Genomic DNA, 16061 nt, shown 5'->3' with positions numbered 1-16061 from the left:
GCATTTGGATGATCCAGAAGAGGATTGGGAGAATGTCATATGGTCAGATGAAACCAAAATATAACTTTTTGGTAAAAACTCAACTGGTCGTGTTTGGAGGACAAAGAATGCTGAGTTGCATCCAAAGAACACCATACCTACTGTGAAGCGTGGGGGTGGAAACATCATGCTTTGGGGCTGTTTTTCTGCAAAGGGACCAGGACGACTGATCCGTGTAAAGGAAAGAATGAATGGGGCCATGTATCGTGAGATTTTGAGTGAAAAACTCCTTCCATCAGCAAGGGCATTGAAGATGAAACGTGGCTGGGTCTTTCAGCATGACAATGATCCCAAACACACCGCCCGGGCAACGAAGGAGTGGCTTCGTAAGAAGCATTTCAAGGTCCTGGAGTGGCCTAGCCAGTCTCCAGATCTCAACCCCATAGAAAATCTTTGGAGGGAGTTGAAAGTCCGTGTGCCCAGCGACAGCCCCAAAACATCACTGCTCTAGAGGAGATCTGCATGGAGGAATGGGCCAAAATACCACTAACAGTGTGTGAAAACCTTGTGAAGACTTACAGAAAACGTTTGACCTGTGTCATTGCCAACAAAGGGTATATAACAAAGTATTGAGAAACTTTTGTTATTGACCAAATACTTATTTTCCACCATAATTTGCAAAACATTTCATTAAAAATCCTACAATGTGATTTTCTGGATATTCTTTTCTCATTTTGTCTGTCATAGTTGACGTGTACCTATGATGAAAATTACAGGCCTCTCTCATCTTTTTAAGTGGGAGAACTTGCACAATTGGTGGCTGACTAAATATTTTTTTTCCCCCACTGTATGCATATATATATATATATATATATTTATATATGAAAATATATATATGAATATTACTAACGTAACCCACTGTAAAGACTGGGTTTAATTTATTGTGTTGCTCTGCTCATGTCCGCGTTCTGGAACTTTCCGCTTCCCCGTACAGAACTGTCCGTGTCCACGTACGGTGTGGCGCCAAGCATATTGTCCAGTTAGGAGCAGAGTGGGCTGAGATGATCTTGGGGAATAACGACGGAGTTCGTTACAGTGTTGAGACACCGAAGTTTATTGTTCAATTTTCTTTTTGGTCAGGGACAGTATGAGTGTAGCCAGATCCTTTTCACTCGCTATCCCTTGTTTCATTTCGTGGTTAACTGGATTCGTCATCATCCTCGAGACGAGGGACAGACGAACGACCTGCTAGCTAGCCAAGCTAGTCGGTACAGCTAGCTAAGCTAGCTCCTCTACCAGCAGCATCCTAGTTATTCTAGCTACCACTACATCATCACCGGCTGCCTGCATTTCTTGTGGACCGATGGAGCTCCCTGGTTTTTTCTTCCACCCACCTCACTCATTGACGGATGCTGGCTTCCTACGCTCCATCTGTCCGGTTCTCCTCTCTTCACTAGATGGATGGTAAATTTAGTGTTTAACCCCTCTGTGTCCAAGGACCAAACTTTTGAATATTATTTTTTTAACGCCTTTTTTCGGAGAAACACGTGTTAATTTCAACCGCCATGGAGCCCAGTTTCATAATATTACCTTATGTCTTTAGTTATGAAGTAATTGCGAAAAAACAGGCCTTATGTTTGGGAATTTTTCACCCTACCAGCTCCTATTAGTTCTATTGAGCTCCGTGACACAGACTCGCCGTCAGAACATTCTATTCCCAGCCCATTGTTCTGCGTCACAATGCCAGCTTCACTATTGTTATCAATGAGACCTGCCTGCGTTAACCCTGTAGGTTTACCTCAGGTAACTTATTATTAACAAGGTTACGGCTACTTGGTGAGCGTTAACCCTGTAGGTTTACCTCAGGTAACTTATTATTAACAAGGTTACGGATACTTGGTGAGCGCACACACTGTTCACCTGAGTACATGTTGTGGTCACCAATAGTGAGGGGACATACAGTTTAAGAGGTAATGGCTGGCGGATAGCCATCAAACATTAAACATTTTCTGGTCATGTTTAAATATATTTGTTTTAAGAAAAAATTGTACAAACTAAACAAATCCTCTTTTTCAAGATGTGTCCGATTTAAACAGCCAGAAGACATTTCTTAATTAAGAAATAAAAAATGTTTTGACGACTTGTTGTTTCTAAATGGCTGCTTGGTAATTTGATATGCATCGAAATCTTCGTTTGTAGGCATCAAATTGAGTGAATGCTGCGCAGGTTCACTGAGTTCCAAACCAAATGGGTATAATGGGGTGATTGTTGTCTAATCGGGTGGTCTAGCTCATTGATTTGTAGATCTGACGCAGTTGCTACCTCAGATTATGAGCCTAGCAAGTGTTGTGAATGAGCTATGTAGTACCCACATACGGCCACAAGGAGGAGCAAGAGTGCCATAAACCCATACTGTTTTTGGCCATATAAACCCTAAACCTAACAATCAATCAAATGTATTTATAAAGCCCTTTTTACACCAGCAGATGTCACAAAGTGCTATACAGAAACTCTTACCCTACTTATAACCTATTTTAGCCGTAACCCTAACCCCTAATTCTTGGGTAGGGTAGCCTAGAACACTTTTAGAAACTATTTTAGTAATAATATTATCTTAGTAAATACAATTATAGTATTAAATAGCGTTTTGATTATTTTGTTGTTATTTTATTATATGTATAATTGCAAGACAGAACACTTGATAAATAAGACACATTTGTTTTATTTTTCAAAAGTGGTTTGAATTGGGTGACCTAGTATCCTCTGTGTGAAAGTCCAGCAATTGGCGTGGGGCAGGTTTGAGACTGATCTAATACACTTTCTTTCTCAGCTGCCTCACCAATGTCTGTACGTGAATTAATAACTTTTAATTGCTAAATATTTCCAATAGATGGCAGCATAAGACCACGAAGCATCAGTTATAGGCTACAAGCAGCAATATGATTGACATAAAATAGCATGCAACCAAATACTATATGTCCCATGATTTTCTAAAATGGTCAATCATTACTTTTGTTAGCTATGTATCTCGTATTAGGCCTGTGATGCTTTTGGAAGAGCTATAGCAGGTGTTGAACCCCTGGTAAATAATCACTAGTCAGATGCTCCAACCTGAACTCTAGTATACATGCATTTTTTAAATATCTAATATTGCGATTAAACAACCTCGGAATAGATAAGACAAGAGTGTGTCTTCCAGCCCACCAATAAATTACACCATGCAACCCTCCCAGTTAGCAAATGTACCTCAACATGCCCCTCACTTGTGCTAGAAGGCAGAGTGCTTGCTGCTGGTTGATGAATCTGACAATGACTGTACTAGGAAAATACGTTTTTCTCGACCAGAGGTGACTAAATTAATGTTCAGGCTTATTGATAATTGTTATAGTAATGAAGTATAATTTCAAAACATGAGCATAAAAACAGCTAATAATAAACATGAATCATCATTATATTATTTCACAGTAATCTGTTAAATGCTTTTTCAGTCGTTCCTCTTGCGTTAGCAGTGTGGAAAGGGACAGTAAAAAGCGTGTGCAGGAGTTTTCCTGTGAGGGGAAGTGGTGGTGTATCCAGGGAGAAAACTAAACTAACCTTCTGAAATGTCATTCATGGTCTTATGCTGCCATCTATTGGAATTATTTAGTAACAGCAGTAGTACTGAATAAAGTATATCCTTACTAAAGTAGTAATTACTCAGAATTGCAAAATATGACATTTTCTAGTTCATTTTACCACTTACAACCATAAAATAACCATTTATAGCATAACAAACAATGAAACTGACATAAACCAAAAACACCATACATTTAGTTTATTTATATTTATAACTATTTATTTAGATGGGTGACATTATCTGCCAAAGTAACACCACTGTAGATAAAGAAGAGCTCTCCAGTAGGTGAACCAAAACATTCAAAGGCCATTTTCTCAAAAGTGAGGTTACAAGTTTATCATCTTTCAAAGCAGAATAACTTTCCCATTGTTCCTCAACTGTAGTGTATGATATACATTTTTCTAGCTGAGTCTCTACTTTTATCCAATGTAAAAAACACCATTTCAAATTTTGCTACATAAGACCGAATCAAATTGTTTGACTGTGTAAAACCTAGCAGTACTATTTATTTCTCTGAGAGTGAGGCAGATATATAGCATTTTGCAAAAAACATGATTATTTGTCTCTCTGAAATGAAACCATCAAGTGATAGATTTTAAATAATCACATGTCTGTCATTCAACAACCATGCCATGATTAGCTACTGAAAAATCACACCAATCTCTTTCATAATTTCTTTAAACAGTAAAAGCTAATTTACGAACATTTCTGAAAATGGATATATAGCGTTTTGGAATGAAACTCTTGTTTCTCCATCTGAGCTCAGAGTAGATGAGAGATGTAATGTTTGTCTCTGTTGTGTTGAAGCCCAATCAAGCAGGAGAGACCAGCCTCCCCTGTACCCAGCTGTGTGTCCATGAAGAGTGACCGGTCTATGGGTAAACCTATAAACTTCAGAGAGGGAGACTTTTCTAGTGAACAAAGGTAAGAATAACTCATGGGTCATGGTCAGTGAGTTAAACAACACTGTCTCTAGTCATTTCTCCTCTCCCTTTTTCCCATTTATTTTTGTTGTTTTCATAATCCATAGGCTAATCCTTTTTTCCATTTTCATAGTCCTAAAACAATATTAAACAAACACAACATTCCCTCCCTGTGTGTGTGTGTGTGTGTGTGTGTGTGTGTGTGTGTGTGTGTGTGTGTGTGTGTGTGTGTGTGTGTGTGTGCACCCCCTGGATGAGGAGATGTAATCTCATGTTTTGTCCACAGAAACCAACAGGAGAGATCAGAGTCAGAGATTCTCAGTGGTCAGTCTTCCCAGAGTCATCAAACAGACCTGGCCTCCATATTCAGTGTATGTGGTCCTGTTATTTACTTTTTTTTTTTTTACCTCAAGTAAAGTTGTTCTGTCAATCATTCATTCATGTGTTAATGAGAAAGCATTTAGTCTCTTGCTTAACTTATTTACTTGATTTATTTCAGTTGCTTGAAGAGAATATCATGACATTTGTGAAGAACGAGCTGAAGATGTTCAAGAGGATTCTTAGTCCAGAACTCCCAGAAGGCTTTGAGAGTCAGAAGCAGGATAAGGAAGTGGTGGATGCTGAAGATGAGAAGCAGGAGAGCAGTGCCAGAGAGGGGGCTCTGAAGATCACACTGCACGTCCTGAGGAAAATGAACCAGAAGGAGCTTGCTGACACACTGGAGAAAAGTAAGAGCTGTCTGCCTCATGTTGAATGCTGTTTTAGAACATTTAAAAGCTGTAGCTAAAGTACAGCTAAAGTAGCTGTGTAACTCAATGATATTGTAGCAGCCTTAACACAACACCTAGTGACGTCATCAAGTAGCAGCGGGGATGTGTTGTGTTGATTAATAGAGAGAGAGAGAGAGAGAGAGAGAGAGAGAGAGAGAGAGAGAGAGAGAGAGAGAGAGAGAGAGAGAGAGAGATAATACCAATAATAATATAATCAGTCACACCAGTCTGTAATGCATTATGAAAACATTTACACATTTATATAGTCAGTTAAGCGAAGAAATTATTATAATTAAAAATTTTATAACAGTCTTACAATACTGTAGGCATTAAAACAGACGTAATATTAATATCCTCTGTGTTATTTCTTCATTCAGATGAGCTTGCTGTGATTTGCCAACGTGAACTCAAATCTAATCTAAAGAAGAAGTTTCAATGTGTATTTGAGGGGATCGCTAAACAAGGAAACCCAACACTTCTCAATAAGATCTACACAGAGCTCTACATCACAGAGGGTGGAACAGGAGAGGTCAATAATGAACATGAGCTGAGACAGATTGAGACAACAACCAGGAAACAAGCAAGACCAGAGACTGCAATCAAATGTAACGACATCTTCAAACCCTTAACTGGACAAGACAAACTTATCAGAACTGTGCTGACAAAGGGAGTCGCTGGCATTGGAAAAACAGTCTCTGTGCAGAAGTTCATTTTGGACTGGGCTGAAGGAAAAGCAAATCAGGATGTCCAATTTGTATTTTCATTCCCTTTTCGGGAGCTGAATTTGATGAAAAAGGAAAAACACACTTTGATTGAACTTCTCAATCACTTCTCAATGGAAACCAAAGAATCAAGAATCTCCAACTACAACAAGTACAAAGTTCTGTTCATCTTTGATGGTCTGGATGAGTGCCGACTGCCCCTAGACTTCCAGAAGAACAAGATCTGTTGTGACGTCACAAAGTCAACCTCAGTGGATGTTCTGCTGACAAATCTCATCAAGGGAAATCTGCTTCCCTCTGCTCTCCTCTGGATAACTACCCGACCTGCAGCAGCCAATCAGATCCCTTCAGTGTGTGTTGACCAGGTGACAGAGGTACGAGGGTTCAATGACCCACAGAAGGAGGAGTACTTCAGGAAGAGATTCAGTGATGAGGACCTGGCCAGCAGAATCATCTCACACATAAAGACATCAAGGAGCCTCCACATCATGTGCCACATTCCAGTCTTCTGTTGGATTTCTGCAATAGTCCTTGAACACATGCTGAAACATAAGAGAGAAGAGATGCCCAAGACTCTGACTGAGATGTACACACACCTTGTCGAGTTTCATACCAAACAGAAGAATGAAAAGTATATTGGGAAAGAAGAGACAGGTCCACACTGGAATAAAGAGATAATTCTGTCACTGGGAAAACTGGCTTTTCAACAGCTTGTGAATGGCAATCTGATTTTCTATGAAGAAGACCTGAAAGAGGCTGGCATTGATGTCAACGAAGCCTCAGTGTACTCAGGATTGTGCACACAGCTCTTTAAAGAGGAATGTGTGCTGTACCAAGACAAGGTGTACTGCTTCGTGCATCTGAGCATTCAGGAGTTTCTGGCTGCTGTATATGTGTTCCTCTCATTCATCAACAACAATGAGAATCTAATGGACAAACTGCAAACAAAGACCAGTAACTTTTCTTTACTGTTCAGACACAAGCCTGAAGTCTCTCAAAAGTCAAACTGTCACCTGCACAGTGGTCAGCTCTGGTCTTTGTGTTGCTGACTTCAGAAAAGGAGCTGGATGTGTTTGACCTGAAGAAATACTCCAGATCAGAGGAAGGTCTTCTGAGGCTGCTGCCAGTGGTCAAAGCCTCCAGAGCTGCTCTGTGAGTACATAAAATGACATTTAAGTACTAATCATCAGGAAGAAATATTCAGTTTAGAGAAATATATGTATTATAATATGTATATAATATATCATATTAAATAGAAAAACTTACTGAATTAGTGCATTGGTGTTCACATTTGTATAACAATATGACCATGCAATTCTAGGAGACGGAAGATGACTCTATATGTTGTTTAAGAGAATAAACCAAATGCATCTGCCATTGTCCTTCTACACTACTGGTGTTAAATTAACAGTGTGTTTGTGAAATCATGATGATCTCTTTGCAGGCTGTCAGGCTGTGGAGTCACAGAGGAAGGCTGTGCTTCTCTGGTCTCAGCTCTGAGGTCAAACCCCTCACACCTGAGAGAGCTGGACCTGAGTAACAATGACCTGAAGGATTCAGGAGTGAAGCTGCTCTCTGCTGGACTGGGGAATCCACACTGGAAACTGGAGACTCTGAGGTCTGTATTCCTGTAGTTGGTCAACAAGTGATAACTGTTCACCAGATCCACATATGTTTACCAGGCACATATAGTCCACACAATATGTGTTTGGACAGTGAAGCTTACAGTTTTAGATTTGGTGCTATGTTCCAGCATTTTGGATTTGAGATATAATGTTTCATACTTGGCAACAGTACAGAATGTCACCTTTTATTTAAATGAATTCATAAATATATATTTTTTACTGCTTAGAAATGAAAGCACTTTACGTATCTAGTTCTCCCATTTTAAGTCGTAATTATTTGGACAAATTCAATTAGTCAAAAGTTTATTGGGCTCCCGAGTGGCGCAGCGGTCTAAGGCACTGCATCTCAGTGCTTGAGGCGTCACTACAGACCCCCTGGTTTGATTCCAGGCTGTATCACAACCGGACGTGATTGGGAGTCCCATTGGGCGGCGCACAATTGGCTCAGCGTCGTCTGGGTTTGGCCAGTGTAGGCTGTCATTGTAAATAAGAATTTGTTCTTAACTGACTTGCCTAGTTAAATAAAATAAAAATACATAAAAAAGTATTTGGTCCCATATTCCTTACCTGCAGTGATCACATCAAGCTTGTGATTCTACAAATTTGTTGAATGCATTTGCAGTTTGTCTTTGTTCACACACACTGGACACACTCACACACTGGACACACACACACTGGACACACACACACACACACACACACACACACTTGACACACACTGGACACACATGCACACACATTTGACACTCACATAACCTGGACACACACACACACACACACACACACTGGACGCACACACACACACACTGGACACACACAAAAAGTATTTGGTCCCATATTCCTTACCTACAGTGATTACATCAAGCTTGTGATTCTATTAACTTGTTAAATGCATTTGCAGTTTGTCTTGGTTGTGTTTTGGATGATGTTTTTCCCAATAGAAACTGAATGGTGAATAATGTCCTGTCATTTTGGAGTCACTTCACTTGTATTGTCAGTAAGAATAGAATATGTTTCTGAACACTTCTACATTCATGTGGATGCTACCATGATTATGAATAACCATGAATGAATCGTGAATGATGATGAATGAGAAAGTTACAGAGGAACAAGTATCATACCCCCTCTGTTATTGGTAATGGTGAGAGGTTAGGATGTTTTGTTGTAGCCTCTGTAACTTTCTCACTCATTATTATTCATGATTCATTCATGATTTTTTTTTTTTATCATGGCATCATCAGGATTAATTTAGTAGTGTTTTGAAACCTGTTATCTACTCACTTAGACAGAAAATTAATCCAGTCATCATCCACCATTCAGTTACTTTTGGACAAAACATAACCCAAAACAAACTGCAAATGCAGCCAAGGAGTTTGGAACAAAATACTCAACTTTTGACTACTTTAATACATTATAAGTGAATTGGTCAGAATACTTGTGACTTCTTCAAATGGGAGACTAGATACATAAAGTGCTTTCATTTCTAAACGGTGAAACATATATGTATGAAAATATCCTCAAATAAAAGGTAACATTATATACTGTCACCTCATATGAAACATTTGATCTCAAATCCAAAATGCTGGAGTATAGATCCACATTTAAAATGTTATCTTCAATGTCAAAATAGATATGGTGTGGACTGTATACTCAATACAATCTAAATCTGATACCTCATTGTCTGTCTTTTGACTGATACTGCTTTTTAAACTGCTCTGGTCAGTTACTCAAATATTTGTACTTTTATATTTTCCTCTCTACAAGCAATACTTTGATAATTTGTCATTTGTAATAATGAAACATCCATTTATGAATAGATAGAGCAGGTTTCAGGACACTGATTTAACTGAAAATGTTGAAAAATATACTGCAACTATTTTCACCACCAAATAATAGCTGTGTGATTTTAATATGATTTTACTCTTTGCAGGCTGTCACGCTGTCTAGTCACAGAGGAAGGCTGTGCTGCTCTGGTCTCAGCTCTGAAGTCAAACCCCTCACACCTGAGAGAGCTGGACCTGAGCTACAATCACCCAGGAGACTCAGGAGTCAGACTGCTCTCTGCTGGACTGGAGGATCCACACTGCAGACTGGAGAAACTCAAGTATGTAGAGGGTTTATGTCAATGTTCATATCAGACATGTTGGAGTTATCAGGCTAGTTAAGACAAACATTCTGACCACCACTTGGACTAAGTTATATGCTGACCGTGTGTGTGTGTGTGTGTGTGTGTGTGTGTGTGTGTGTGTGTGTGTGTGTGTGTGTGTGTGTGTGTGTGTGTGTGTGTGTGTGTGTGTGTGTGTGTGTGTGTGTGTGTGTGTGTGTGTGTGTGTGTTTGAGTTCAGGTGTATCCCTCAATGACTGTCTGTTCTTCTGCTTACCGCTACAGTGTGGAACATGGTGGAGAGTACACAATGAAACCTGGACTTAGAAAATGTGAGTGTTGACTGCTGTGAAGAATATGACTAAGAATAAGTCTTAATTCAAGTGAAGTCAAAGTCAAAGACCACCATCATTACTTACTTGGTCATATTAAATATCAGCTGTAGTTCTACAGAAGCACAAATCAGGGACACCAAAGTTTACAAAGAGTTGCTTTGACAATGTGTGTGTCTGTGTATGTGTGTGGCGTGTTCGTGTTACTTTAGAAATGTGTATTTGTGTTCATGCATGCATACAGGTGTATGTGTGTGTGTGTGTGTGTGTGTGTGTATAATTAATGGGAATAAGTGTGTTTTATATTACCATACAGTATAACATACGATCATTGAACAAATCTCAAGTTACCTTAACTTCTCCTTTTGATACCTTGAAACATCTACATTAAATGAAGTAGTGAAAAGTGAGTTAACATTCTAATGTGAATGATGATGATTTCTAATATTTTGTCTGGTTTCATCCATCAGATGTCTGTGATCTCACACTGGACCTAAACACAGTAAACAGATTCCTCTCTCTGTCTGAGGAGAACAGAAAGGTGACATGGAGGGAAGAGAAGCAGCCGTATCCTGATCACCCAGAGAGATTTAACTACTGGGACCAGGTGCTGTGTAGAGAGGGTCTGACTGGGCGCTGTTACTGGGAGGTTGAGTGGAGTGGGAGAGGGGTTGATATAGGAGTGACATATAAAGGAATCAGCAGGAGAGGAGCCAATAATGACAGTAGGCTTGGATACAATGACAAGTCCTGGAGTCTGTTCTGCTCTGACAACCGTTACATTGCCTGTCACAATAATAATCACACTACCCTAGACGTCCCCTCCTCCAGCTCCCACAGAGTAGGAGTGTATCTGGACTGGCCAGCCGGCACTCTGTCCTTCTACAGAGTCTCCTCTGACACACTGACCCACCTGTACACATTCCACTCCACATTCACTGAGACCCTCTATTCAGGGTTTAATGTTTGGTATGACTCCTCTTCAGTGTCCCTGTGTCAGGTGGTCCCTGTGTCAAACACAACATGATGTTTCACTCTAATCATGGTCATTCAGTAAGACACACTGGAGCAACAATGTAGAATATCTCTCTAGTGTGTAAACATATAATTGTAAATATTCATGAATACACACCATTGAAGTTGACAGACATTGTCAACTAGAGTCATTCAGTAATAGAATGAATCACCACACTGTGTTGTAAAAACTGGTTTCATTTAGAAATCATTGATCTTGTTGTTATTGGGCTTCTTGGTGTTTGTAAATATTCTTGTTTCTGTATCCACTGAACGAAATATGCAGTGATTCAAGGAAAGGACATTTATTTAACTGAGAAGATGAACCTTTTAATTAAAACTGCTAAATTACGAACTTAGGAGGAAACGTCAGTGAGTGAAGTGAATGAAGATCACGTGACTGAGGAAAATATTGCTTTGGTTGAGGACAATATTAAAGTGAGTGACAATCAGGAACTTATTGAGAAACGAAAAATTACTGGAATTGTTGGAAACATTGGACAGTTTGATGAAAGTATTGAACAGTGGAGCTCATATACAGAACGGTTTTAATATTTTGTTCTTGTAAATAACATGGATGAGGACAACATTGTGCCTACATGTTTTAGTGTAATGGGGCCAAAGACATTTAATTTACTAGGCAGCCTGCTACAGCCAGACAGAACAGGTAATAAGACGTATGGGGATATTGTGGAGATTGTGGAGATACTTAAAGGAAATATTTCACCAGAATCACTAGTTAATGCTGAAAAGAATATAATTTATATTGTATACAGGAAACTCATTCAACAATTCGAGATGAAGTAACGTGGAAAAAATAATGGGGGGGGGGGGGGGGATATACTTCTCCCATGGGCAAAGAAATTCAAAAGGGGTGATGATATTAATTAATAGTAATTTCGATCCGAATGTGCAAATTGTCAAAATAGATACGCAAGGTAGATGGATTATTTTAAATATGTTATTGGACCATAAACAAATAAGGCTCATTAACCTTTACGTACCAAATAATGATGATCCACAATTCTTTGACAATATATATAATAAATTATCAACCCTGCAAGCAATTCAAGACTATATTATTATGGTGGGAGATTATAATACAGTTTTAAACAGCTCAATGGACCGTAAAGGAAATCACACTACAAACAATCACCCCCATGCTCTTAAGGAAATCGTGAATGTCATAGATACATTAGAACTAGTAGAGATATTGAGGCTTAAATATCCTGATCTAGTGAGATATGCGGAGATTCAATCAAGCTAGTCGTCTTGACTTCTTTCTTATGTCATTCTCGTTGGCACCAAAAGTTTAAAAAGTGTTGATAGGGGACGGAATGCGGTCGGACCATCATATAATTGGCATATACATTACTCTTACTGAATTTCCACATGGGCGAGGATATTGGAAATTTAATCAAAGCCTATTGATGATAACTTGTTTTTAACCAGGACCGAGGAATTTATAACTGAATTCATCATAGGTACAGCAAATCCCCTTATTGTATGGGACACCTTTAAATGTGCCTTTAGAGGCCATGCAATTCAGTACTCATCTTGGAAACAAAAAGCATTTTAGGTAAAAAGAGTCCATACTAACAAAGGAAATAGAAGGTCTAACAGAACAGATAGATAGCAATAAAAACGGTAACTTAGGAGCTCAGAATAAAAAAACTAAAATAAATGAAGAAACTTATTCAAGAAAGATAAGTAATACAGTGGGGGGAAAAAGTATTTAGTCAGCCACCAATTGTGCAAGTTCTCCCACTTAAAAAGATGAGAGAAGCCTGTAATTTTTATCATAGGTACACGTCAACTATGACAGACAAATTGAGGGAAAAAAATCCAGAAAATCACATTGTAGGATTTTTTATGAATTTATTTGCAAATTATGGTGGAAAATAAGTATTTGGTCACCTACAAAACAAGCAAGATTTCTGGCTCTCACAGACCTGTAACTTCTTCTTTAAGATGCTCCTATGTCCTCCACTCGTTACCTGTATTAATGGCACCTGTTTGAACTTGTTATCAGAATAAAAGACACCTGTCCACAACCTCAAACAGTCACACTCCAAACTCCACTATGGCCAAGACCAAAGAGCTGTCAAAGGACACCAGAAACAAAATTGTAGACCTGCACCAGGCTGGGAAGACTGAATCTGCAATAGGTAAGCAGCTTGGTTTGAAGAAATCAACTGTGGGAGCAATTATTAGGAAATGGAAGACATACAAGACCACTGATAATCTCCCTCGATCTGGGGCTCCACGCAAAAATAATTTCACCTGAACACCTGGCTGGTTATATTATTATTATTATTATATTTTTCATTCTACTTTGTCAAAATAAACTGTAAATTGACTTTATTAAGTACTATAACTCTATTACTAATTGAATCTACAAATAAAGTTGATCAGATGGATTACACTGTACTGTTTTTATTGTAAGGGAAACAGAAATAGGCTATAGGCCTTTTTTTATTTTACTTTGTAGAATTCACTTTTTTTAAAGTTACAAAAAATATATATTTCAACGAATATTTCTTCATGCAATTAATCCTTTACAACAGTTTATGCACTATTTATCAAGCGTTTATTTATCAACCATGTTGTCACACCTTGCTCTAGTGCAGGGATGGGCAACTCCAGTCCTCAGGGCCTGATTGGTGTCACACCTTGCTCTAGTGCAGGGATGGGCAACTCCAGTCCTCAGGGCCTGATTGGTGTCACACCTTGCTCTAGTGCAGGGATGGGCAACTCCAGTCCTCTGGGCCTGATTGGTGTCACACCTTGCTCTAGTGCAGGGATGGGCAACTCCAGTCCTCTGGGCCTGATTGGTGTCACACCTTGCTATAGCACAGGGAATGGCAACTCCAGTCCTCTGGGCCTGATTGGTGTCACACCTTGCTCTAGTGCAGGGATGGCCAACTCCAGTCCTCGGGGCCTGATTGGTGTCACACCTTGCTCTAGTGCAGGGATGGGCAACTCCAGTCCTCTGGGCCTGATTGGTGTCACACCTTGCTCTAGTGCAGGGATGGGCAACTCCAGTCCTCTGGGCCTGATTGGTGTCACACCTTGCTCTAGTGCAGGGATGGGCAACTCCAGTCCTCTGGGCCTGATTGGTATCACACCTTGCTCTAGTGCAGGGATGGGCAACTCCAGTCCTCTGGGCCTGATTGGTATCACACCTTGCTCTAGTGCAGGGATGGGCAACTCCAGTCCTTGGGGCCTGATTGGTGTCACACCTTGCTCTAGTGCAGGGATGGTCAACTCCAGTCCTCTGGGCCTGATTGGTGTCACACCTTGCTATAGTGCAGGGATGGGCAACTCCAGTCCTCGGGGTCTGATTGGTGTCACACCTTGCTCTAGTGCAGGGATGGGCAACTCCAGTCCTCGGGGCCTGATTGGTGTCACACCTTGCTATAGTGCAGGGATGGGCAACTCCAGTCCTCTGGGCCTGATTGGTGTCACACCTTGCTCTAGTGCAGGGATGGGCAACTCCAGTCCTCGGGGCCTGATTGGTGTCACACCTTGCTATAGTGCAGGGATGGGCAACTCCAGTCCTCTGGGCCTGATTGGTGTCACACCTTGCTCTAGTGCAGGGATGGGCAACTCCAGTCCTCGGGGCCTGATTGGTGTCACACCTTGCTCTAGTGCAGGGATGGGCAACTCCAGTCCTCTGGGCCTGATTGGTGTCACACCTTGCTCTAGTGCAGGGATGGGCAACTCCAGTCCTCGGGGCCTGATTGGTGTCCCACCTTGCTCTAGTGCAGGGATGGGCAACTCCAGTCCTCGGGGCCTGATTGGTGTCACACTTTTGCTCCAGCCGCAGCTAACACACCTGACTCCAATAATTAACTAATCATGATCTTCAGTTTAGAATGCGATTAGTTTAATCAGCTGTGTTTGCTAGGAATGGGGGAAAAGTGTGACACCCCAAGGATTGGAGTTACCCATCCCTACTAGCTGAAAGGCCAGACGGTTCTAGTGTTAAGGACTGGTAGATGGGTGTTGCTCATGCATTCACTCATGCTGACTGGCTCCAATACTTTGTTCTTGACTAAAACCTCCAAGGCAGCCTTGACTTTTGGTCTGATAGCATAATGTACAGGTCCTGCTTTCAGAAACGTTGGTTTGCTGTCTGGCTTAATGCTAAGCTTCCCTGTAATGTCGTTCATACTACCCAGCTGTCCATTAAAGACTTCTCCATGTTTCTTTAAGATGGCAGGTAGGTCTGTGTCTCCATGTGTCATTGTATGCACTGATGGCCAGTCCAGTGTGATTTTCTCCAACTATGAACATCCCAGTAGTGATGCATAGTCTCCTTTCACAACATAGAGTGGCAGCTTTTCAGATTGCCTGTTTACCTGAACTGTGACATCAGTGATGCCTCTCACAGCGACAGATTCACCTGTGTAAGTCTTTAACACGAGGTGCGCTGGTTGAAGTGGAAGGTGTTTAAGTGTCTTTTTTCTGACACAAGAGATACAGTTGCCCCTGTGTCAATCTCCATACCCACCGGCTGTCCCTCAAGCAAGGGGGAGATATGGTAGCCGTTCGGCCCGCCAGGAAAAAGTCAGTTTTTTCAGTGTGACTTCCTCGTCTGATGAGTCACTCACCTCAGTGTTCTCTTACTCAACAGTGTGAACATGTCTATGTGTCTTTCGTTGGAAGGCCTGTTTCTTGTTTCCCGTTTTTGTGATTTTCTCTGTTCTCTTTTTGTTTCTGGAGACTTGTCCGATGTTGACCTTTTTACCACAGGCTGAACAATCCATGTCCTTACACCAGCATTTGACTTGATTTCCCGGTCTCTGATTTTCAGTTGAAACTCTGTTGAAACGTTTTATTTATTTGAAAGGAACACAGACAAGAACAAATAGCAGCAGGAATGGTTATACAGCTAGATACACAATACTGTTAAAATAAATATCAGAACAAATAGCAGCAGGAATGGTTATACAGCTAGAAACACAATACTG

At 40.5% G+C, this 16061-nt stretch overlaps 1 protein-coding gene and 1 long non-coding RNA gene across 2 annotated transcripts in view; both read left to right on the top strand.

Moving 5' to 3' along the window:
- Positions 1 to 4645: 4645 nt before the first annotated feature.
- The window catches only part of LOC311140501 (NACHT, LRR and PYD domains-containing protein 3-like), a gene marked incomplete at its 3' end in the record, with an annotated part of 313326 nt that continues 301910 nt past the window's right edge, over positions 4646 to 16061 (top strand). Inside the window, exons 1-5 of the mRNA XM_084175585.1 lie at positions 4646 to 4889; positions 5018 to 5246; positions 5666 to 6664; positions 7012 to 7162; positions 7455 to 7628. Coding sequence (XP_084031711.1) covers positions 5036 to 5246; positions 5666 to 6664; positions 7012 to 7162; positions 7455 to 7628 — 1535 coding nt within the window. The 5' untranslated portion in view covers positions 4646 to 4889; positions 5018 to 5035. The remainder of the gene's footprint in view (positions 4890 to 5017; positions 5247 to 5665; positions 6665 to 7011; positions 7163 to 7454; positions 7629 to 16061) is intronic.
- Positions 9610 to 10648, top strand: LOC311142613. The gene is made up of 3 exons (XR_014614351.1): positions 9610 to 9739; positions 10025 to 10071; positions 10542 to 10648. It is a non-coding gene; the product is annotated as an uncharacterized lncRNA (long non-coding RNA).

This window comes from Coregonus lavaretus (genome assembly GCF_964263955.1).
Source record: "Coregonus lavaretus genome assembly, chromosome: 2".
Classification (NCBI taxonomy): domain Eukaryota; kingdom Metazoa; phylum Chordata; class Actinopteri; order Salmoniformes; family Salmonidae; genus Coregonus; species Coregonus lavaretus.
Note: the sequence above shows the minus strand (reverse complement) of the source record. Positions and strands in the feature narration are given on the sequence as shown.